This window comes from Callorhinus ursinus, unplaced genomic scaffold (genome assembly GCF_003265705.2).
Source record: "Callorhinus ursinus isolate GAN/ISIS: 27379988/994484 unplaced genomic scaffold, GSC_fseal_2.0 scaffold1, whole genome shotgun sequence".
Taxonomy (NCBI): Eukaryota; Metazoa; Chordata; class Mammalia; order Carnivora; family Otariidae; genus Callorhinus; species Callorhinus ursinus.
The window spans coordinates 98,374,514-98,400,799 of record NW_027397063.1 but is presented as its reverse complement, the minus strand read 5'-3'; the positions used below and the strand labels follow the sequence as shown (position 1 = coordinate 98,400,799).

Sequence of the window (26,286 nt, the reverse complement as noted above, 5' to 3'; positions counted from 1 at the left end):
TGGAATGTTTCCAATTTAGAATGAAAGAGGTTACAGTTTCTAAATACTTGGGCAGTGATGGCTACTTCTCAGGTAAGAATCACATCCCTGTGGGCAAGTTAAGTAGCAAGAATGGGTCTGAAAAAGCCAGTTTTTAGTGAATGAACTAGCATATTATTAAAGTACAATTTTCCCTAAAATATACAAAAGCATTTATTTGCATGTTTTAGAGAGATAGGTAGATAGAGAAAGAGGCAGGGCATGTCTTTCACAAGCAATTTACTGTAGTCTTGCATTTAAGAGTTGTAACTAGGTCTCTCCATCCTGAGCATTAACTCCCTTCCTCCCAGAATTCTCTAATATCAATGCCTCTTGCCATTTCCTTCTACCCGGCTTCTGCTGAGCCCCTGACAATCCCAGCACTACCTATTCTGCAAATGTCAGCATTAACCCCTCTACTCCACTCCCATCAGGACCACCCAGCCCAGACCACTATCCCATCCCTCTCCCCTGAGGTATCATGCTCTACCCCACTTCCCATTCACCTGTTTCCCAATTGGCATGCCCCTCATCCAATTTGCAAACCCCACTGTTTACTCTTAAATCCTCTGAGAAATATGAATGTCAAAGATGTGTGTGTGAATATGCATAATTAGGATATCCTTCTTGCAAGACTGCATCAGATACACACACACACACACACACACACACACACACACACACACATACAGCTATACAAAATAGTTAAGAGTTTAGGAGCCCATCTACCTGCATTCAAATTCTGACTCTGCCACCAACCATCTGTGTGACCTGGGGCAAGTTACTTAAATGGTCTGATCCTTGATTTCCTTATTTGTACCACAGGCATAATAATAGTTCCCACTTCAAATGTTATTGCAAGAATTTAATACTCATAAAGTGCTTAGAATCAATTATTTTGTATTATCTTTATCATACCATGGTTATTAGTCTTGAAATCCTTTACATCAACCTAGAAATGCAGTGGAGTTCATTGTTTAATCTGAACGAACCAGTACTTTAAATGTAGAGTGGTACCCCCAAATTCGAGGTATCTCAGAAATACCCACTCCTGTTAAATAGTTCAAATGATTAATACTCCCAGGTAACCTTATACAAAAAGACACTAGTGTTCCCAAGACACAAAATGAGTGCCAAATGATGGGTTTCTAGTTCCTCTGACTGGCCAGAAACAAGGCTACCTGAAAAGCAAAAGGCATCTTTTGGTCAATTTCTCAGTCAGTCCAGAAAAGAGAGGGAGATCCAAGTGCTCCCAGTGGAGCCTGGCGAACCTCCCCTTTCCTTTTCTTCCAAAGATTCCCCACCACAATCCTGGGAGAGTCAGGAGAGAGAAAGGGAGCAAACTGCTTCTCCCCTTCCTCATCCACAGGGAGTCTTCTCCCAGGAGTTTCCTCATGCTTCTTGCCCTCTAGCCATCAAAGCTCCCCAGGCTCCTCCCTGGAAAGGCTGACCTATGGCTCAAACATGAAGCCCAACACCACAGTGATGGGCAGTGCCTCAGGTTTATCCTGAATGGCAGGGTGAGCAAGCAGGTGGATGAGCCTTTAGAAAGCAGGCATGGCCCCTGAATATGCATTTGACCACCAAGGAAAACTCATGGATTTTTGAGAGTCCAGAAATATCTGCACCATATTATATATCCAATTCTTCAGCAGCAGCAAGTAATTCTCTGTGTAGCCCATTGGAAAGACTCATACTGAAACACCTACTCTAGGGTCGGCAGAGACACTGGATGACTGACACATCACCGCTAGTTACTCCCCAGAGTTCTCCCAGCAGAAGGTCGTGTATAATGTCAAGTCTGGGTCAACAGGCTTTCGGGGTCAAAGGAAGCACCGGGTCATCTCAACAACCACACAGCTTTGGAATGTTTAACTTCTTACCTGAAATCCTCATTTGAAAAGATTGGGCTTTTTCCAGAGTAGTTCTAGCACAGTACTTGGCATGTATAATAGGTATCTCATAACCCCTCATTAGCTGTCTCTATTTCTAACCATTAGACCTACTCGGGAATTATCTTCCACCAATCAGGTGAAAGAGAAAAGTGTCTCTGAGTTCAGCTTGTCAGTTTACAATGAGTGAAGGACTTTAAACCCCATCTGACAGCAATGTCCTTACCTTTCACACCTGAGTTCTGCTTCTGATTTCTCACAGACACATCACAGAGTAACAGGCTACAGCATGGGCTTCAGAGTCAGATGGAGGAAAATGTAAGTTCCAGCTTTGTCCCTCATTCACTGCATGATCTTGGGGAAGTTTATGGGTAGGGTGGCCAGATAAAACAGAACACCCAGGTAAGTCTGAATTTCAGATAAACTTCAAATAATTTTTTAGTGTAAGTATGTCCCATGCAATATTTCCTGTACTTTTATTTGTTAAATCTGGCAACCCAAAGGAAGCGGGCCTCTCTGAGCCTAAATAGCCTCATGTGGAGACTGCAGTACCCACCTCATAGGCTATTTCTGAAGAGAAAATGAGCTAGTATAGGCCAAGAGCCATTTCCCAGGGCCTGGACAAATAAGTATTCACCACCCAGAAGTTAAGTGAATGGCCACTCCAATCACTGGTTGGATAGAACTTTATTTAATCACGTCACGCGCTGCAGAGGTGATACACTATACCATCTCCGCACATACCTTAATCTCACCAGTCACATAACTCCAAACTGAGACCAACTCAGGGCACATGTTTGCCCCGAGACCCCCAAGTCCAATTAGAAAACCTACTGACAGAAACATGGGAGCCACATCACTTTGTGAGGCAATTATTATAAAAGCTACCATTTACCAAACACCGTAAACATTACCCTCTCTACTCTTCATGAAAATTCTGCAAGGAGATATATTAGTACTCGTATTTTAAATTTAGATAAGGAAACAGATTCAAGTTGGACACGATGTCCAAGACTGCACAGCTGTGCTAGAACCAGGCTTCAAACTCAAGCTAACTCCAGGGTCCAGATCCTTCCCACCGGCTCGATGCTTCAGGTCATGAACACCATCTACAAGATTTCAGACCGAATTCAGAATTCCTCAATCTTCCCAGTTAGAGAATATTCCCACAATGGCAGAAGATGTTAGGGCCTCTGGCTTGGGAACACAGCGAGGCTGAGTTAGCAAAATTGTCTGGAAAACCATAATCTCAAATTAGCCATTCAATTTTTAAAGCACAGTCACAGTTTTATCTGCATTCAAAGCAGTACAAAAGCAAGAGGTGAGCAGAAGTAACTTCACAGTGAAAGAGCCTCTGGGTGGTGCCCAACCACACCCTTCCACAGACCCTGTCCTCCAGCCCCTTAACTCAAAGCACCTCGGTAACTTAGTGAGGAGTTGATTTCACAGGACCTTTCACACACTGCTGATAAATTGTAAATTAAGAGCATAAATTTTAATATCAGAAATAATCAGAAATATAAAAATGTATATACAAGAATATTTCATTAGTACTAGTTATTACAACTACTGCCAACAATCTAAGTGCCAATCAACAAGGGAATGATTAATAAAATATGTATTCATATTTTAGAATACTATCTAGCCATTAACAATGTTTGAGACATTGCCATTACCTGGAGAATGTCTGACATTCTATATGAAAAAAAGGATACAAACTAAATATACAATATTTTAATTATGTAAAATATTTGTGTATAGAAAGAGAATGAAGGACTAGAAAATATATGAAAAAGATTAACAATGAGATCTCTAGGTATTTTTCTTTTCTTCTGAAATTTAACTATATTTTAATTTTTTAGAACCAGCATTTACTTCTTTTATTCAGGGGAAAAAAAATACCATTTTTTAAAGTCTAGCCAGTTTAGTAATTCTCAACTAGGGAGGAAATAATCCCTTCCCACTGGTGTATTGAAATGATGGAGAACTTTATTTGAGAATTACTGACATTTATGAAGCACTGACTATATTTCAGACACCTCTCTTAGCATTGTACATACTTTATTTAATCCTTACAATGCCCGTATGAGTGAATTAAGTATAATCCTTTCTCTAGTTTCCAATGTAGAAACTGAGGCAGAGGGAAGTCAAGTAACTTCCTTGAGCTGGCCCAGCAAATGAGTGATAGACCTGAAATTTGAATCCCCACAGTCTATCTTCAGGGCCAGTGTTCTTCACCAGATAAGGTAGTCTGGAGATCTCGAGCATGTCATTTATATCCTGCAATCTATTTTTTCATCTGAAAGCCTCCTAGAGCACCAAAGAGAATTACTAGAACTTAATTCTTTTTATGAAATTTCACAATGCACTCAACTACACAGGAAACCCCAAATCCTCAATATACTATAGCAAAATCACCAATGTAACTACACAGACAAATGAAACCCCAACAAGAATCCTACACATACATACAAAATCAACGAGCTCCAGGGAGAGACATGCTCTCAGGATGAGCAAGCCCACTGGCTTTCATAAAGCAGAGGGTATCTACCTATCCGCTGTGGCATTGTTCTGTCTGAGCCTCCCTTCTTCACCCCAAGCTGGTTCAGGTCATTCTGGGGACACTGGGCAGCAGTCCTTCATCAAAATCCCCTGACCACTCGGGGCTATCTGTACTTACTAGCCCTCCCGAGCAGTATCTGGCCCTGAAGTAAGTGCAGCACCATCCAATTACTTGGTATATGTGAATCACAGAGATGAAAGAACAGCTCCCTGAAGGGTAGAGACTTTTGCCCCTGAGTTTCTGTGTGATAGCACCGGAAATCTCCTCTCAGTTTATATTTACAATGGACTCAACTCACTAGATGAAAGCTGCTGCAGTCATTGCAGGCTTGAGGTTAAATGGATTAAAAACAGTAAGGCTCATGTATCAACTCAAACACACCAGCACAGTACACACTTATAGCCTATTCATCACTAATGCATTTAAGGAAATCATATTATAGGAAGCTCCGAAACCCCTGTCAGGACTATCCCGGAAAATTGCTAGAACTTTTGCATCAAGTGCCATGGAACAAAATGGAACACTACCGTGAGTTCATTTTCAAAGAAAAAGTTAAGCGCTCCTCAAAGGTGTATGCAATGTACTTAAATGCCCAATGGCAGAAATCATGATAACCTTGCCACTGCTGCATGGTCCTTTATAGTCTACCCTTACAAAGTCCTTTCAGGAACAGATGCCTCCGTGAACCTGACAACAACTGTATGAAGTGGGCAGAAGCACCACGATCATCTGGCCCCCATAGATGAGGAAGCTGAGCCTCAGAGACTCTTCATGACTTGCCCAAGATCACAAAACTAATGTTGCACAACAGTACAGGGGCCGGGGGTTACCTGAAACTGGGCTTTCTAATCCAAACAGCGTTCTTCCCACATACCTTGTATACAGGCTTAACATTATTGCCAGCAAGAACTAATTGCTAGCCAACAGAGTATAACCAGGAACTGTAAACCCAGTGTACTACAAAAATGCCACCTGAGAACCAAGGAAGAGCTGGAGGGGTACAGGTGTCTCTCCAATGACTGCTTAACTATGCTGAGAATGTCGGAAACAAGGGTTCTATCTAGACAGCAGGCTCACCATGGCTGGTTTATTCATCATGGGAGAGAGAGAGCTACATATTCTAATGATATGGAACATGTCCTATAGATCACACATGCTTGTCAAATAAACCAGTTTGGCCTCCTCCTTCATTAAAAACTTGACACGCATCAGTGGGCAGTAATTGCTACACATTTTTAAGCATCCGAATCCCAAAACAAACTAAGCATTACCCATATTAAATATTACTATGTTCCACAGGACAAAGATGATCCACTCTTTGGCCGACTGCCTCTTTGAAATGATGCTTCCTTGATGATTTATTGATCTCCCCTTCAAGACCCTTGGCGTTAAAATTAAAAGTTCTCATTTTTTTTTTGAAAGATGACTATCGGTCATGTTGCTTTAAATTTCATAGGTTAGCATAAAATTTCACAGGCACATCACTATCAGTTTGATGGAGATGTCAATATAATTCAAAATACAATCCTTGGTCGGCTCAGAGCTTGATGTCAGCTTGAGCCAACCACACAAACAACAGAGACCTTCCGGGCAAAATTTTATGCACAGGCCCTGTTATAAGCCCAGGAGCTCACCGCCAGTGACACTTGCAGCACTCGAAAGGTTTTCAGTAGAGACTGGGAAAATGTGAACATTCAGTTGACATTTGAGTTGGGTGAACACATATCCAGATATAAATAAAGGTATCCAGACTTTATAAATCAGCATCAATTGCTTTAGGTATCTACCATCAGTTCTGATCAGTGTTAATTATAACATCAACAGAGGAGAATTAACCAGAGATAGGTAGGCACATGGGAATCTCTAATAGTTGTTGACAACGACATATACTAAAACAAGTATCTTCCCTTGGGGCTGAAGCTTTAATTAAATGCTCAAAACTTAAGGAGTGACATATTCAAACTCCCCCATAGCACTCAGGAGGCACTTGTACCCTTGAACAGAGGAGCCCCTTTACCCCCACCTTGGGAGGAGGGGCTGGACAGAGGGAGCCTGAGAGTCCAGAATAAACCCGAAGTACTTGTACTCTCCAGCACTCCAGCTAAAGCAGGACTATTTGCTTATGTAATAACCGTGCTTCTGCATAGCTGATATTTTCATGGATGGCATTTCACATGCCTTCATCTGACATCTCCGGGTTTAATAAAAAAGTAAATGATATTATCTGCCCAGGCTTGGCTTGGTTTATAGTCAGTTAAAAAGGGATTACAATACGTGCATTCAAATGGGAGGCATGCGTGGTTATCATAATACAAACCCCCTTATCTGGTAATCCTGAAGCCCAGAACGATGCATATACAGATTGGTCCCATGAGGAGTGCAAACACGAAGATAACCATGGAAAAGAAGAGTGGGGGAAAGGGGAGGAGATTCTAGCTGATGAGACGACCTCCCTCTAAACAAGGCTCTGCTGAGTACAAGAGTGGAGAACAACTCATAGCCCCTGACTGCAGTCAGAGGACAGCTCAGGCCAAAGAGCCAGCAGCCACATCTCCGGAAAGTCTCCCAGGCCAGCCAAAGCCAAGGCCTGGCTAAGGAGGGACCAAACTGCAAGGCTCATTCTGCACAGGGAGCTGACCCCAGCCCAAGCCGCCTTCAGGGCTGTTTGCCTTTGTGCTGCTGATCAGAGACTCTCCTGAGAAGAAGCCCAGCAATTTAGGAAGAAAAAGAGAAACAGCCTGTGGTACCAAATGAGGGTAGAGTTCCTGAGGAGAAAAGGAGCAAGGACAGTTCCAAATGCACTCCATGCCCCCACGGTGCAGGGAGAGGTGGGGGCATGGAGTAGTTGAAAGCGATGTGACAGCCATCGGATATGGAATCAAAAAGACTGAAGTTCGAATCTCCGTCCCACCAGGTAGCTCAGCAACCTGAGCCGAATTATTTTAAATCCCTCTAAGCCTCAGTCTCCTTATCGACAACACTACCTACAAAATCAGATTCAGAAGTTCCTAGCCCAGTACACAGGTACGCTAGGCAGGACCAGCTACATAATCTCCAGGTCCAGTGCAAAATGAAAATATGAGGCTTTTTTCTTTTAAAGATTTTATTTATTTATTCAGAAGAGACAGAGACAGGCAGAGGGAGAAGCAGGCTCCCCGCTGAGCAGGGAGCCTGATGCGGGAACTCGATCCCAGGCCCCTGGGATCATGACCTGAGCCGAAGGCAGACGCTTAACGACTGAGCCACCCAGGCGCCCGAGGCTTTTTTTCCAAAAATAAAGAATTTCAAGGTGGCAACAGCAAAGCATTAAAGCAAGCTCAGATCACACACATGCCAGGCCAGCCCCAACTCTAGTCTTTATGATGCCACAACATTTTCTCCACGTTTGCTAGTATCCTACCCTCGGGTCTGTTTCCCTGTAGAGATCAGATTTAAAAAAAAAAAAAAATTCAAAAATAAAGGACCTTAAAAAAAATTTAAAGGGCCTTATCAGTTTTAAATTTACTTATGTTGATAACTGTGCCATGATTATACAAGGTAATGTCCTTATTCTTAGAACATATACACTGAGGTATTTAGGGGCAGAGGACCATGAGGTACGTAATTTATTCTCAAATTATTCAGAAAAAGTAATTTTGTGCGTGCGTGTGTGTAAGGAGTGAGTGTACAAGTTTGTAATGATAAAGCAAATGATGTAAAGGTTAACAGTAAGTAAATCTGGGTAAAGATATATGAAGTTTCTCTGTTGTATTCTTATTCTTGCAGCTTTTCAGTGAGGATAAAATTATTTCCAAAGAAAAAGTGTCCATCACATAAAGGTCCCATGTGAGCTTGGGGGGAGTAGAGAAGGAGGAGGAGAGGAACAGCAAAGGAGAAGCAAGGCTGTAAACTCTATACAGACAGGGACCATTTCTACTTTGTTAACTGCTGAATTCCCAGCACAGAACCTAGGTCAGCACACATTTAAGGCAGGAAGCAGTAAAGGAAGCAACATCCTGTGCTCAAACTAGCTTGGGGAATAAGGACCCGGGGCAGGAACAGATGGTTGATAGTTGTACCAGCATTTGGGAACAAGGAAGCTGCCTCCATTTAGCATGAGACCAAGAACTGCGTGACTATAGGCACACCGTGTGGCACGGTATGTACCACACCCTGCACCAGAGACTTGGTTCTTACCATTTGCTGACAGTTCAGGTAAACTCCCCTATGGCCCACCATTTCACCTTCCCAGGCCTTAGGATCCTCACTGACAGAATGCAGGAGGTTACTAATTCATTCACTTACTGGACATCTCTTACATGCCGGGCCCTAAAGTCATGTTCCCAGTTCTCTAGAGCTTTCATTCTAGAAGGATCTCACAAACTGGCTGTGTTAAATAATTTCCTTGAGGTTCTTGAGGTCTTTTCCAGCCCTGTAAATTCTATACAACAATTGCAGGGCTTTTAGTTCCAAAATAGCACGAATATTATGGTACAACCACTCTCTAAAGTACTCCTAGGGGCGCCTGGGTGGCTCAGTTGGTTGAGCGACTGCCTTCAGCTCAGGTCATGATCCTGGAGTCCCGGGATCGAGTCCCACATTGGGCTCCCTGCTCAGCGGGGAGTCTGCTTCTCCCTCTGACCCTGTTCCCTCTCGTGCTCTCTCTCTCTCATTCTCTCTCTCTCTCTCAAATAAATAAATAAAATATTTAAAATAAATAAATAAATAAATAAATAAAGCACTCCTAGAAAAATGCATACTCTCCTAAGGGTGAAAATATATTCAAGATGGCCTATGTTTGACTTTTTAAAAAAAAATGTACACATGGGCAGTAAAATGCTTGGGAGCATACACAAATAAGCCTTCTGCCCATAATCAAGTTGATTTTTGGCTGCCAAAATTCTCGTTCCTTGACAAGGTATACAAAGAGTAAGAATTTCAAAAATCTAATAAAACTCTGTAGCTAAAAAAAAAATTACAAAACATAGAAATACTTTTCAAAGCCATAAATTTATCAATGAGAAAGTAACTATGAAGTGTAGATTAATGATTAGTATTAAAATTAAAACATCAAAAGTATTTTAATTTTCTGCTTCATTAGTTCTCCTCATTCACAGTCAACTAGCACAAAAATGGTTACAAAGGCTAATTTTGTTAAAGACCTTGGAGAAAAGAGGATAGAATTGCTCCTTCATGAATACTAAAGATGATAAAATAAGAAAGCAATAACATTTTATCACTTTACATAAATTAATCTAATTTAGAAATAAAATAGTACTATACTTTATGCAGAACTGGTTACGTATCCAAGAAAAAATGTTATATTACTAGTATCATGGTACCTCTAGTTACCAGATATTAAACACATCTGCACTGATTTATATAATTTAGGACAAATGGTAAGGGATAGGGGATCAAAAATATAATTAAAGATTCAGAATAAGAGGCTTATGAGAATATTATTTCCCAGATAGATTCTCAGGAGCTAAAATAGGAGCATCCATGTATGAAAGTTGGAATCAAACACAGGCTGCAAGTTGAGATACTAAATATTTGTCCTTCAAAAACCATCCTCCTGACACAGACATAATTCAACAAAGATCTGGATACTCCGTTATTTTCTGGTAGATGCAAAGAGGGCCCACCTTAACAAGTTAACTTCCACAACTAAAGGCCCTTCATCTGTGGTTGTTACAGAGCAGCAGCCTTAAAAGCTTTATCCTTAGAAATGAAAAATGTTCTAAATGTCCTTTGGATTCACAGAATCAACACTTCACCAGATCATAAATTACCAGACAGTGAAATCATTACTTGATCTAAATGCTACATGGATTATATTACTCTGTTTGTAAAGTTCAGCACCTGACTCCCCACAGAGAGTTCATAATCATTTATTAGCTATGAAGACACACACAAAAGTCAGTTGGAGGCCACCAGTTGGGGACAGCCCTGTGTCATGGAACCCTGCTGCCCTCAGCGATGGGCCAAACAGGACCAATGCCCAGAACATTCTGCCCTGTAGCAGTTCTGCAATGAATATCTTCATACTCACCTGGCCAATACACAGAGGCTTTGAAATGCTTTCAGGTAAAATTCCTTTTATGTCACAATATTCCAATGCTATAAAGATCTAGCCATTTCCAATAATCAGAAAATGCAGAGATTTATAAGATTTATCCCACAGAAAATCCACTTAGCATTTCATAATATGTAGCTCAGATCATAAAGGCTGGTTGAGGTGGAATGGCAAAAGGTTGGCATTTAGAATTAACTCTGCCAATAGGTGATTGGTAAGAGTATGCACCCCAGTCACCTTCTTATCTATAAAAGGAGACCGGTTTTAGGCAGAGGTTTACATCAGATTACTTTGAAATGTGGTAAAAACTAAGGACTGTGTTCATAGAAGGAGGCACAAATGTATACGTATATACATAAGAGTGTTCTGAATAATGTTCAGTGATTTCACTAATGTTCTAAAGCCCAGTTACGGGTTCAGTTTGGAATCCTTCAATCAGATGGCTTCCCAAGTCCTTTCTAGTTCTGATGCATCATGCATCATTGCAGACCAGGGTACTGTTTATGTCCTTAGCTGTACCTTCCGAGATTTTAGACATAGGAGGCTCACATTTTTAAGTCCATTCTACAAAGCAAATTACCTGGGCATTTATAGCCCTCATGTCTCCCACTTGGAAATCTGAGCATTGGGATAGCATCTGGGGTTTCTGTCTTTAGCTGCCCCCCTCACACACAAGTTTCTACCCTCTAAATGTGTTGTTTGGTGGGAAACAGTTCTTCTCTTCCCCCTAACTGCCTCCCTGTTCTCCCTGTTCCTTGGAAGTAGGAACCAATTCCCTCAGGCTCAAGTGCTCACACCCAAGCCCAGTGGATCTCTCAGAGAAGTGTTGCTTACACTTCAGAGTGTCTACAAACCACCTGGGAATCTTGTTCAAATGCAGATTCCAATTCAGTAAGTACCCGGTGCGACTCAAGAGTCTGCATTTCCACAGGCTCCCAAGGACCGCTCCAGTTCATACCAGTTCCCAGCCCCCCCACACAGTACCCTAATAGCCCTTCTCAGGCTGAAGGCAACTCACATTGGTTCCTCTGTGGAGTCCTTTAGTGGCCTCTAAAGGGTCTTGAAGCTCTCCTAAAACACTCAAACCCACACCCTGAGTTGCTTTAAAAGAAACAAGTTTGTATAACACATCATTGTATCACAATGGAGAAAACCCGGATTTCAGAGGCCGACAAACCTGGGTTTGAACACCATCATCTAACAATGTGTTTTGTGGCGAATTATTGATCTCTCTGAGTTTTATCCGTGAAACTGTCTTGTTGAAAGACTCAAGAGAGGTAAGCTGGTAAAGCAACCGCCATCGCCAATCCTCGTGGCGACTGTGATTCAGGATCAACCCTAAAATTTGCTGATGGTGCCCCAAGAATATGCCAATGTAGAATCCCACTGATTCTTCCTGACTAGGTCTAAACTGGGTTATCTTAACATCAGCCCCAAATTCCTCTCTGTGTCCCCCATACAACCCCACGTGCAAAGAAGGAGGTATCATGCAACATAAGAGTAATCTAAGACAAGATTTTTCCTTTCTAACTCTGAAATTTCTAGGAATAACAAAGGGGTCCTGAGCATTAGTTTTCTCACCTGTAGAACAGATGTCTGACAAAGTCTGCCTCCTACAATAAAATGTGTGCGATCCTCGACGCCTCTAGGTTCCCCTCTGTGGGTCACCAAGGTAGACCCACAGACCATTTTTAATGACACTCGGGGTTACTTCTGATGTACTCCAAATGATGGTACTGTTCCCCCAATTCCTGTGTTTCATGTTTATTTCTGTATCAATTCTTAAATTATTCTGCTGTGAACTGTGTAGTCCTCATCATGGATTGATCAAAACAAAACACCATTTTTATGTTCTTTGTTGCCTTCCCGAAGTATTTCTGTTCATCACCAGGAGGCCATGGATAACATTGTGAGATCAGTTAATGCTGAAAGGTTTATCTTTGTTTCATGTAACAGATCTACTGGCTATGAGACAAACCGCATTTTAAGGACACTAAGAATGCATGATATTAAAAAGAATATGAGGGGTGCCTGGGTGGCTCAGATGGTTAAGTGTCGGCCTTCGGCTCAGGTCATGATCTCAGTCCTGGGATCAAGCACCACATCCGGCTCCCAGCTCAGCGGAGAGCCTGCTTCTCCCTCTCCCTCTGCCTCTCCCCCTGCTTGTGCTCTCTCTGTCTCTGTCTCTGTCTCTCTCTCAAATGAATAAATAAAATATTTAAAAATAAATAAATAAACAAATGGGAAACCTGTTCGGAAAGAAAATACTGATATGAAGGTGAGCATATCACTTGCCCCTCCATCTGCATAAAAATCAAGTTTTTCATATAAACTAATACCTGATGTAGTTTACTGATCGATGTTTTAGTCAATCAGCAACCTTAGGTCACTGATTCTCACCCCTCCCAGTGCATCAAAACCATTTAAAGATAAACATATAGAGCTATAGGGGTTTATATATATATATATATATATATATATACACATACAGATAAAAATGTAGATATACGGAATGAATGAATGAAGAAGACATCTGGGTCCCACACCCAAGAGATTATTTTACCGGACTGGAGTAGAGCCCAATCATCAGTGTTCTTTAAGCACCCCAGAAGATTCTAATGTATAAACAGAGTTGAGAATTGCTACTTAATCTTTGGTTGTTAAATCATTTTAAGAAAGTGCAGGCATAAAACACATACTGAGGGGTGCCTGGCTGGCTCAGCCGGTAGAGCACCCGTGCCACTCTTGATCTCAGGGTTGTGAGTTCAAGCCCCACGTTGGGCAGAGAGCTTGCTTAAAATAAATAAAATAAAATGAAACACATACTGAGATTATCAATTGTTTTCCCTGTTTCTTTGGTCTTTTCTGTACTCTCCAACTTTCTTACAGTGAGCCTGTATTGCTATCATCATAAAAATAAAGCGAAAAAAAATTTTTAAGAAAACCAGCATCCACAACATCACAAGCATAAATGACGCTTCTCCATTTTCCTGCTTCCTCTATACTCACACTATTTGTATCCAGACTCTTCTTACATGCCCCTCTTCCCGCACTTTTAAGATTTAGTAAAGTATAGGCTATCATAGAAAATAACCATTATCAAACTCATGAATTCTGTGGCTCTGTTGAGACAATAGGTATTTGTCACCTTAAGTCTGGGGTTTCCAACCCACCAGAATCTAACTGGCTGCCCACTGGCATCTCCCAGGGAGTTCTAAAACTTCTCCTACACCCTGGCCACACCCCAGACAATTAGATCAGAATCTCGGAGGGCGCAGACAACAGTTTTATATGCTCAGGTGATTCCAATGTGCAGCCGAGGCTGGGAGAACCACTGGCTTTAAGAGTTAATAAATACAAGTCTCCACATCCAGAGATAAGCTCCTGGCAGCTTAAAAGCACAATACCTTGAAATTCTGACACTGGTGTAATTTCAAAGAATGGTCATTTGTGAATATCCATCGATGTTCAATTGCAAGTTGGCAAGGAATAAAAATAGGCACTAAATAATAAATGTGTTCACTGTTCTCCCTTTTAATTGGGCATAAGTCGCCATCTTTTATATTTAAATATGAAAAATCCTAAGAACACTGTGATATGTCACATATTCTGACCAGGATCAGAAATGTGCAAAACGAAATTGGACAAAAAATGTTTTCTCAAATTCTACATTTATCTTACCCAGGTAGGTGTTGTTTCTGAGTGACTTTGCTACCTGGAAGTCAGGAGTATACTCTTCTATTGCTTGGGATTCTTAGATGAAAGGCCTAGATGCTGACCATTTTTCTTGTTTGTAAATCTGAAATAAAAGTGCATTTCCTTAAGTTTTAAAGAAGCCCTATGCTGTTTGATTATTCTTCTCATGTACCCCAGGCCTCCTAGCCTCCTCTTTTACGGAGAAAACTGGTGCTTTTGTTTTGGTGCAGGTCTATTCTATGCTCTTCTGGGGTAAGAATTAGTCCACAGACAACACTCACTTCTGTGGACTGAAGATTTTTCAGACACAGGCAGCAGAGAATTTTAATAGTATGCAAAATACCGCAATTAGGCAGGTTTTACTGATAGTGTTATTTTAATGAGTGAAACCTCCATATTCAGAGTTGAATAAACTCAACACACATAGAACCAACATGGAAATTCTGGAAAGGAGTATTAAATGAATTCAAAGAGTCTAAAATTCTTTTAAAGAAATGAGTTTGTCCTTTCCCATTTCAAGGCATTATACATTTGTAATCATCTTTTCTAAAGCACACTAGGATTCTCAGCAGAAGTGGCCTTCTCCTTCTCAGTCTCCGGAAGGGGTGGTTTATGGGTATTCTTTTGTTCCCCGCGGCAAAAGCATGAGTGAAGGAAAGAAGAGGGTCTGCGGCCACAGAACGGATACATTCCACAGCACAAAGATTAAAAGCCAAGCTTAGAGTGCAAAAATAATGAAAGGGTAGATGGTTCTTACCTCCCCTATTAAATGAGCGCATTCATTCAGCAGTATTTTACTGAGCACCTACTATAATGCATGCAATGCATTCTGCTATGTACTGGAAACAGAAGTCAGAAAAGTCTCTATTCTCCTGGAACTTAGCAGGAATGGGGGGACAGAAATTAAACTGGTTTTCATGAAACTGGTTGATTAGAGCAGTGATAAGGCAGTGAGGCAGCCGTGTAGGGTGACAGGAGAGCCTAAAACGGGCCTGACGTAGGCAGGGAAGTGAGAAGAGGCTTCTCTGCAGAAAGGACCTTTACTCTGGGGTCTGAAGAACAAGTTGAAAGCCAGACAAGGGAAGAAGTAAGTTTTGGGAGCAAGGAATGCAAAGGTCAGCATAGCTGGGGCCTAATGAGGGAGGGGAAGAGGAAGCTGAGGCTGGCGAGGCTGAGGGGCACCAGGGAAGGAGTTCTGCTTCAGGTGTGTTGAGTCTGAGGACCTGGTCCTCACCACATCAGTGGTGTCAGGTGAGAGGGTGCATCGCGGTATGGAACACCAAGGGGCCCTCTAAGCCAGGGGGCGCTGTTGGGAGTTACCAGCGTGTGGACAGGAGCTGAAGCTGTGGGAGGGTGAAACCACTTCACACTAGGCCACGAGCCTTAACTATGAAATCTGAACATCCCTTTGACACCAAGAGTTTGCACTCGTAATAACCTCAGACATACTTGCTGAGAGAAACGAGTCCTAAGAAAATATAAAGTATCACAGGTCCATTGGGATGACTTCATTTACACAGTATGAAGGGACAAACTGCATTTTTTAACCTCTGTTTTGATAAATGTGAAATAGGAAGGTTTTGTGACTACAGATGCAACCACTAATAATGATTACTGTGGTCCAAGAAAAAAAAAACCTGGATCTTTTGTGCAACTAAATTAAACAATTACGTTGCCCTGAAAGAACCCCGAATCTACTCATGGAAAGACATTTCATCCTCCCATCAATCTCTGTGCATATATTAGGCACAGAAAAGACAATTGGGGAAATGAGAGAGCAGGGGAAAATTAATTATAATTATGGAAATGCAGCTTAAAGAACAAAGGCTTAAATTTGTAACACAGGTCTATGGGGAAATAATTCTCAAAAGCAACCATTTAAAACGTGAGAAGTCTGCAAATCTGAAGGAAACGTTGACTGTTTATTAGACATGTTATTTCTTCTTTCTAATTTAGTAATCAGAAAATTGGTATTCCCAAGCATAAAGAAATAAAACCATCAAGGGCCTTTCTGCTTGGCTGGACTCCCAACAGCCAGGTTTAAGAGAAAGAACCTGAGTCCAACAGGAAGGGCCCGCCACAGATTTCACTTAAAGGCAACAGGCTCATTGCTTCTAACAACTAAAGCTACATCAAGCTTCAAAGACTGAACGTTGTTACTTCTCATCCATCTGGGCTTCCCAAATATCCAGACCTCCTGTTTACCATTTTACATTTACACTCTACCCAGATCTTTTCATCCCCTCTGTCATTACAGAATGTGAGTGGCCTCAACATAGAAAGCATGACAAGAAAGAAGATCACAGTGGATTCAATTACCCAGCAAAATCTCCCTATCGTTAGATTCCCTAATGGAGAAAAGAGGCTAAGACATCTCGGCATGGACTTACATATATGAGTCTAGATGATTGCTTGGTTCCCATCAATCCAGCTACATAACCTTGCACAAAGCGAGCACAATGAAGAACACCAGAATCTTTGGGGAAATTAAGTCACCCTAATTCAAAATCTTAGTGGACAAGAACCAGAATGGAGTGACTCTGGAGGGGTCCAAGGAGAACTATCAGGGTTTAGGGGGATAGCATTCCATCCATTCAGAGTCACATCCCCTGATCCCCTATTGTGTGTACAGCCTCGAGCCTGGAGTGGCAGGATGACCCTCTTGAGGACCAAAATCAGAGGAAGTACCCCTCACCCCCAGAGACAAGCAGGGGAAGAGCTACCAAAGAATGATTCAGAGATTTCTTTAGGCTTCTGGAGTCACCCCTCTAATAGCGTGAGAAGAGACAAGAGACTACAGTCAGTAGATCTGGGAAGAACAGGCAGAACCTTCACAGCCCACCTCATCCTCCACAGCCCACAGCAGTCTGCAAACTCCTTGTGAACAAACACGGAGATAAGAGAAGGGCAGGGACCAGACAGTTGCCCAGGTGTCCTCGGGGCAAGGGAGCCACGCCTCAGCCGAGGGAATTCGGAAGGGACAATGGGTGGGGCTGGAGGGAGACAGCAGGCCCTCTCCAAAAGAGTCCCTTGGTGAGGCGCCAATTACACATTCACAGAGGATGGACCCAGAGGGAGGCTGGGTCACCTCGCCACCACTGACATACAAACCAGGTGCCCAGGTGTGGCTTCTAGAACTTGGCTTCCCCATCTCTCTTCCTTGTACCAAAATCTGAGGAGCCAGGCCTGAATTCCTCCTCAAGGGGTAGATGTACAGCAGAGCCCCCTGAGCCTCCACCCTCAACCCCCAACAGGCAGCTCAGGCCTGTGCTAGGGGCCAGGAAGGAGATGGGACATAAAGGCGTTTGAGATGAATGTCTTAAATTAGATTAGACCCTCAATAACCAAAAAGTAGACAGAAAGTTATAGAATCCACCCAAAATGTTGCAAAGAGTACTTTTAAAATCATTCGTTGGAGAAAAATTAAACAATTTCTTGAATATGCTACCCTCAGTTGAGAATACGCCATGAACCAGCCACAGATGGAATGCCCATCATAGAGAAGGACAAAAAAGAAATGAACCTCAAATTTCAAAACATAAAGTAAACAGCATTTCATTGAGGCTTTCCTTGAGAATTTTTCTCTAAGTGCAGGAAATGAAGGAACAGCACATGTTCCCAAAAAGCTATAGAATCGTTTTGTTTCATACCAGCTCATATTAAAGGTTATTTCCTTTGTGTTATAACTAGTACATAAGTAGCCACTTTTGTAAGGCTGGCTGTAATTTGTCTCAGACAATGGGAAGAGGAAAGTGCATAAATCAATTTTGTCAGGTAATTCACAGCAAATTCTCCAATTATCCTCTGTTTAAAAGTGGGATGAGGAGAGAAGGTTAAAAATAAAATAAAAAGTTTTTAAACACAAGCACTTAGAAAGAAGTGTTTAAGTCATTTGTCCTAAGTCACAGCATTTTGCTGACATGGCAACTTGATCCTAGAGGGAGAAGTCACCTAAGGCAACCCAGCTGGAGGGCAGCCCCTGCAAGGTGCCACACCTAGGTCAAGCCACACCTGCTCTGCCCAGTCCTTCACTGCCACTGGCATATTTGCAAGGTGCACCAGAACATCATAGACCCGAAAGAATACCTCACTAGATGCTTTCTGCCTTGGTGGCCATCCTTTGGGGGTGAGGGATGCGGGAGGGGAGACTTGAGAAGAGGGCTAAAGAGGAATTGACTGGGCGAGGCTGCTTCCAGAATTACTTCTTTTACAATTTATAAAATTTAAATGACTCAATACATTTTCTCCCTTATGGTCTACTTTTTTTTCCCACCCTCTCTCTTAACTCATGCTTGACATTTTTTGCGTGCAGAGTTACTCTCCAAGAGATAATACTTTTTTTTAAGTAATCTCTATGCCCAATGTGGGGCCTGAACTCATGACCCCAAGATCAAGAGTTGCATGCTCTACCAACTGAGCCAGTCAGGCGCTCCCAAGAGGTAATACTTTTCATCTTAATGAAGCTTGCAAAATTTTGACTGTCACTGCATTAATAGTAATTCTATGTGTACTAGTATTTTCTGGACCTAGAAGATGTTTATACAATCATTGGATGGAAAAGCTAAGCTCAGTAATAACACTAATATAAAATCTAGTAGTGTCCCCAAACCCCTAAAGCTGCTGCTAAAATCAAAACATGTTAATAAAACAGCCTCTTTAATGAGAATCATAATTCACTTCTGTGTAATTTCATTGTCCTTTCATATATACCAGGCAGGATCTGGCATTCTTCCTTCTTTTTCCAGTAAAGATGGAATTCCAGTGTAGGGGGAGTGAACTTGTCCATTCTTCTTTTTTGAATATAAAGACATTTGTGCTGAAAGCTTGCTTATCAGTCCTAATTACGGGTCTCTCCATGGTCAGGAGAACTCATGAGCGTTTATAGGTGCGTGCATGTTTGTGCGCACATGCGCACACACAGACACACACACCTTCTCCCTAAAGAGAAATGTAACGTTCTGCCAGTGCAAAGCTAACTACAAAGTTTACAATTTTACCTCCTCCTGATCCCCATTTGCCCGCCTTTCCATCCTACACTCTGGACTGTAGGACACTCTCATTCACTACATACCCATCCTCATGTCTGATCACACAAAGATTTCAAGCGTTACTGCTACTGGGGGAACTTTGGAAGCTGGTGAAACCCTCATTTTAGAAAGAAGGAAACTGAGGATCCCCAAAGGTGACAAAGGCAACACAAGTTAGTAGTGAAACTAGGAACAGAACTAGTCTCCAGGACCCCGTCCGAGCCTACTTTCTTTTACAGACTGGTAGTCAAGTTTCTAAATTCACATCACCAAGTAGGCCTCAGGCCAAGAAAGGGAGGTCAGATGAAAGTAATTCATTAAATCAATTAACTAAATGAATCCATTGCATTAGAGGGTTGCTTGAGGCAAAGTAAAAGTACATATAAGGCACTTTTTGAAAAAACCTATTACACACTTAATAAGAGAACTATGCTTCACTTTATCCCTAGGTAGTAAGAGAGACTCATAATTCAGTTCAAAACCTTTCTACTCTAGATTTGTGATGGTCATTCAGAAACATTCAATATAACATGAGAGCAACAGAAATAAATTTCAATATAAGTTGGGATGATACCATAATAACTTATAGGAAAGCAACTAATAATTCTTTCCAACATCACAATTATAATTAACAGTGCATGAAAACAAAAATTAAGTCATCTCTAAATTTATTCTATTAAGGAACTCAAATGTGTGGAAAAACTAAGTGCATAAAAAAATGTATATATTAATTGCAAATACACTGTTTATTGGTTTAAGAATCCGTCCCAGGTCAGAAAAAAACACCACAATGCACTACAAGCAAGAGAAACAGGACACAGTATAGGTAATTTTCAAATAATAATAACTCATGCAAGTACAATCTATTAAAATAAGATTCAGAGGCACCTGCCTGGCTCCGTTAGTAGAGCATGTAACTCTCAATCTCAGGGTTATGAGTTTGAGCTCCACATTGGGTATAGAGATTGCTTAAAAATAAAATATTAAAAAAAAAACAAGATTCATACAACACAAATCATCTTTGCCCAAGTTCCCCCCCCCCCATTTCAAACACAGCAGGTGAATAAAAGCCAAGTACAAAAAACCTCAGCGATTGGCTTCTTCAGTAGGTGCACAATCCCTTTGGATCAATAGATTCCCTAAAAATCTGGGCAAAGGACAGATGAGTGGGAAATAAGAAACAGCTTTTCATAATTCCTATCTGGGTTCCTCACATCACTGAACACAGAAATTATGTCAATTCAACCAGGTCATTTTGTCAGCCAATATAGATCATTTCCTAAGTTTTTCCACTATTCCAATCTTACCATTAGGACTGTTGCAAAGACGAAAGAGAAGATAAAACACTAGACAGAAACAGACAATTAACAGTGTTTCTCTTTGGGTTGTGGGATTGTGGGTAATGAAACATACCACCTCCATACTCAGAAAATGAGGGTATGAATATGTTTTATGAACTGCGAAACAGTATACAACTGTTACTTTTTACTTTTTTGTTACTTTTGTTACAAATGTTACCTTTTTACTTTTAAAAAAAGTAATTTTTACTTTTATTGATCACTGTAGCCCACATAGTCCATTTTCATGTAGCTCTTTTCTCCTCAAACTACTGCTTAAATCTGTATGTAAAGAGTCTGACCAGTACAATTTGCACAGGGAAGTCTGCATAGTCTAAAAGTCTATTATCTTGCAGCAGAAGTGGGCTTTTTTTCTGTTTGCAATAAAAGAGATTTCTCTTTTTGTTTTCATTGATTTGGTTATAGGAGAAGAATTTTCAAATAGACAGGGAGAAGCCAAGAGAGTAGGGAAAAAGCATCCAAATGCACATCCCATATTCCAGAAGCCTTTTCCAAAAGATATCCCACATTTCTGACTCAACAGGTCCTGCCCTCTTTCTTCTCTCAGGCACATTCTGAAATCCTCTACAAAGATATTATCACTAGAGCTCCCTTGGCTTAAAATATACCAAGACTTCTCACAGCTCTCCATTTAAGTTAAGTAAGTTCCTATCTTAACAGACATTCATTTTTGCAGAGGTAAATAAAGAGGAAGAGTAGAGGCATCATTCTTTCCTGAATTACATATCCTTAGGCAAAGAAGTCCAAAATGATATTTTACACTATCAGAAATACTTAAAGCTATTGCTTTATCATAAATGAATAAAATCATAATTCTAATTGGCTTTAATCCTTTTAATCTTGGGAAAATCTGGTATCTCTAATTCCTTCCAAAAGAGTAGTTCTAACATGTCAGCAACCAATTCATATTTTAAGTATTCTACTGCCCCCTTGTGTATCTCGTGTTCAGCAAAAAGGAAGCTCACAAAATCCCATCATTTTAATTCTCAGAAGTACTCCAATAGAATCTCAGGTATTAGAACTAGAAACAACCTCGAAATCATCAAGACCAGCATGCTCATTTCACAAGGAGAGAATGGAGCTCTTGAAGGATTATACCATTTGCTCCAGATCATAGCAAAGGCTAGTTAATAGCAGAGCAAATACTACTGGATGGAACTTAAGCCTGAGTGCTAATTTCTCTCTTGAAATGGAGATAGCAGCCTAGAATAAAAGAAATGATGGCATTTTAGAGTTAGAATGATCAGAGTTTGAAATTTAGATCACCATTTCACCACCTCCCTGAGCCTCAGCTTCCTCTTTGTGAAACAGAATGAATAATAACAATTGCAAAGGTGTTGAAAGAAAGCAATACGAGTGTTCATCAAGCCCTCAGCATAATATAGTAATATACTAAGTATAATACAACTATAAAAATACATAGAAAGTTGTTTTTAAATCATTAAAGCCTTTGAGATCTCTGGACAATGGCATTCTAAAATACTATATGAAGGCATTTAAATCTGAACTTTGTCCAAACAGGCACAAAATAAAACTTGAAAAAAATACAGCTAGTTTTTCTAATGCCTGTGTTTCTTCACGTATCATATTTACTCTTTTATTACAAATAAAAAATTGTAACAGAAAATACCCCAAAGCAAATGTTGTGTGAGAGAGAGAGATGAAGCAATGATCAGAACCCTTAGCTAAGGTTCACAAAATAAAGCAGAACTCAGGGTCACAGGGTAAGGTCACAACTCCCCTGTCTCTTTCCCTAAGGAGACATTCACCTGCATTCACCACTGCTATGCCAGAAGAGCCAGTCTGGAAAGGTAGAGGTAGAAATTTTAGTTCTGACCTTGCTAATAATTAACTAGGTCAATTTGGGCTAGTCATTTCATTTCTGCTTCCCTTTCTTGACCTGTAGTAAGATAAAGTACGCCTTACCTAGGAAAGTCCTGTAGTGGGGTAGCATAATGAATGTGGAACAAAAAAAATTATAACCTCTGAAGTACTTTAATAAAGTAAGTAAGGCTGAGTTTATCTTAAACTTAAATGAAAGCAATAATAAAGTGTAAGTCTATCACCAAACTGGGGAAGAAACACTAAGCTTGGAAAATCTAAGGCAGCTTAGATTATAGGATTGTTAAACGGCACTTTGATCCCTGGGAAATTTCTCTGTCTACCCTCTACGATTCCCTTGGCTTCTGATGGAGATTACTCCAAAAATCCGGGCCACATGTAAATCTTTGACTCTTAAACAAATTTCATTCAAGGGTATCCCGATAGCGGGATTGACAGACTTATCCCTGACTTTATATCACAAAACACACACCCCAGCAGGGTAAAGGCAAATCATCTTAGTTTGCCAGGAAAAATGAGAAGTACTGATTCCTTTCTGATTTGTGGCTGCAGTAATCCACCCTGAGTATGATAGGTAAGTGCTGTGAATGGCTCTGTTCTGTTTTTATATGTGGCCTGATAGTAGACACACAGCATGCTGGTAACAAGCACTGACTGATGACCCACATATATTAACTGAACATTTACTATGGGTCGAGCCCCCCAAAATTTCAGACATCAGAAAGGGATATTATTGGAGTTGACAGCATAAAAGAGGAAAGGCACTGATCTAAACTAATTTGTAAGGAAGACAGTGGTGACACCATTATGGTTATTGGGGTGGGCGCATTGCTTACACCTATAGGGGATGAGATAAGTGGGGCTTCTCAGGCAAATTATCCATAAACAAGTTAACTCAAGGTCTTGGATCAACCCGACGATGACACCATATTTGCATCCAAAGTGCTTGAATAAAAGTGCTGTCAGAAACAAAATAAAAGCTCCAGCCCCACAAATACAAAAGGCAGCTCACCATGAAACACACTGTTGTCCACCAGAAAATGCCTGCGGTACTGCACACAGTTTCTTTTCTCCAAGTTCCAGTAGCTCATTGTCAGAAGATTTCTGGCACAGCATCAAAACCAAATTGCTCTGTCGAGGGAAACAGAATGAGACAAAAATGAAGAAAATGGCAGCCACACGCTCACCCTGGTAACATAATGCATCGGTTACCCAGCTTGATGAGGCAACACAGGCAGCATACAACTTCTCCATACATGGAACTGGAATCCCCTAAGTCCTAAGAAATTTCCCACAAGTCTTCCCAGAGGGTAGAATATCATTTAACGCACCAAAACGGTAGCTTTTTCAAACAGCACCTTTCGGGACTCAGTTATTGCCATCTAAAGGCGGAATAAATCTACCATCGGAGAATAAGTGGCCAGGACCCAAACCAGCCAAAGCCGATAACTTCTCAGGAAATTTCATCTATAGGAGGGGAGGTGACCATCATTCCCAGTTCCTGAATTTTGGCTCAGTACCCCTCTGGTAGACCATGCAATCAATCCACAGAAATCTTAGAAATTTTAACAGTGTCCATGTAGCCATGGATAAGCCAAACACAGTAACAAAGCTCATCTCCCTCTTTTGGATTCACTGGTGGTCCATTCAGGACCATTAAGGCCTGGATCAGCCCACACTGCACTTTTTGGTGTAAGTAGAACTGGGCACATGTCTCAAGCTGGGTGAGTAAGAAGCGGTGCCTACCCCTCCATCAGGCTTGCCTCTCCATAGAGAAACACGATGCTAACTAGAGCAAGAGCTTCAAAAGCAGAGATCTGAGCTGATGAATTAAACTCCTCCAAAAGCTGATGTGCAAAACCCTGAACAAGGCCCCCATTGTTCACAGGATTTGGCTAAAGCAACTTTTCAGAATTCCAGCTTCTTTTCTTGTCACAGAGTAAGGCCAGGCAACACCAAGCGGGGCTGGCAAGAAGGAAAACCCACAGGTGGGAAACGATTTGTTGTCTGTCCTATTAGAACAATCTAGAGTTTTGTAAAGATACTCCAGGATGAAGTCAGACACTTGGTGAAAGAAATAATCAGAGCTTTGTCTATTCATCCAGGGAATAATTGGTGAAGACTCCTAAAGCTTTTGCCAGAGCTTCTCCTTGGCTCAAAGGCTCCTTCCTAACCCTCTCCAGCAACAATCTTACCTGACTCCAACCTACCCTACCTTTTTTCTGGCTTTGTGCCTCAACTCCCACTTCTCGTTGCCTCATTCCCACTTAGCGAAGTCGGGCTGTTACTCCTACTTCCTCAGGCTAAAGATGGGGCGCCTGGGTGGCTCAGTCAGTTAAGTGCCGGCTTTTGGCTCAAGTCACGATCCCAGGGTCCTGGGATCGAGCCCCACGTCGGGCTCCCTGCTCAGCAGAGAACCTTGGGATTGAGCCCCACGTCGGGCTCCCTGCTCAGCAAAGAACCTGCTTCTCCCTCTCCCTCTGCTGCTCCCCCTGCTTGTGTGCTCTCTCTCTCTCTCTCTCAAATAAATAAAATCTTTAAAAAGAATGAGTCCCACAAATCTAAGTTAAAATCACCTACAGATCCAAATGTAAAAGATGACAGCAAACAGCTGTTATTGGAGACAATATCCCCTCCCACCCAATACTGAATACTACAAAGAGCTCTCCTTTAAAAAAGGAGAAAAAAACTACATATATAATGTAGTTATATATGTTCATTAATTTTTTTAAAGTCAACACTGAAATTCATCAAAAATCCTTAAAAATTTAAAGACCCTTCTTCTTCATTCCATGCCCCTCTCTTGGAATGACCACTTTTGTTTGGTGTGTATCATTCCAGTTCTTTTTCTATGCATTTACATATGTATGTATGTATGTATGTATGTATATGTGTGTATGTATAAAATACATATACATACATGCAATTTTAAAGACATCTTTATATTTTTTTAAATATTTATTTGAGAGAGAGTGTGTGTGCACATGCACAAGTGGGGGTTGCGGCAGAGGGAGAGGGAGACAGAATCCTCAAGCCGACTCCCCAATGAGCACAGAGCCTGATGCAGACCTCGATCCCAGGACACCAAGATCATGACCTGAGCTGAAATCAGTCAGATGCTCAACTGACTGAGCCACCTAGGCACCCCAAAGACATCTGTATTTTTTTTAAAGATTTTTATTTATTTATTTGACAGAGAGAGACAGCGAGAGCAGGAACACAAGCAGGGGGAGTGGGAGAGGGAGAAGCAGGCTCCCTGCCGAGCCGGGAGCCCAATGCGGGACATCTGTATTTTTAATAATACCTTTTTGCAAGAATTGGAAATAATTTCAGTGTGATCAATAGCACCAATTTTCTACCAAAGTGTATTGATTATTCATATTTTTTAAAGATTTCATTTATTTGAGGGAGGGAGAGAGAGAGAGAATGAGAGATAGAGAGCATGGGGGGAGGGGCAGAGGCAGAGGGAGAAGCAAACTCCCTGATGAGCAGGGAGCCCAACGCGGGACGCAACCCCAGGACCCCGGGATCACGACCTGAGCCAAAGGCAGATGCTCAACCTAATGAGCCACCCAGGTGCCCTGATTATTCATATTAGAAATACTTTGAGTTTCATGGAATTAAAGAGAATCCTGTTTGTATTTATGCTCATTATTCCTTACTCACTTGATCTTATGGTTTCCTGTGTCATTCTTTCTTTTGCACTCTGTTCATTCTCAATCCAGGAAAGGTTAGTGGAATCAGAAGATGAAAAAATAATGTGCATTTGTATATGGTTAGCAAAGCACATGAACATACCTGACTCTCACATGGCCTCCTCTTAACCAGATGGAAG

General features: G+C 41.3%; 1 protein-coding gene across 1 annotated transcript in view; it reads right to left on the bottom strand.

Moving 5' to 3' along the window:
- The window catches only part of PLCH1 (phospholipase C eta 1), a 201,336-nt gene that overhangs the window by 147,377 nt on the left and 27,673 nt on the right, over positions 1-26,286 (bottom strand). The window contains exon 2 of the mRNA XM_073898324.1: positions 23,464-23,582. Within this exon, the coding sequence (XP_073754425.1) occupies positions 23,464-23,542 (79 nt within the window). The 5' untranslated portion in view covers positions 23,543-23,582. The remainder of the gene's footprint in view (positions 1-23,463; positions 23,583-26,286) is intronic.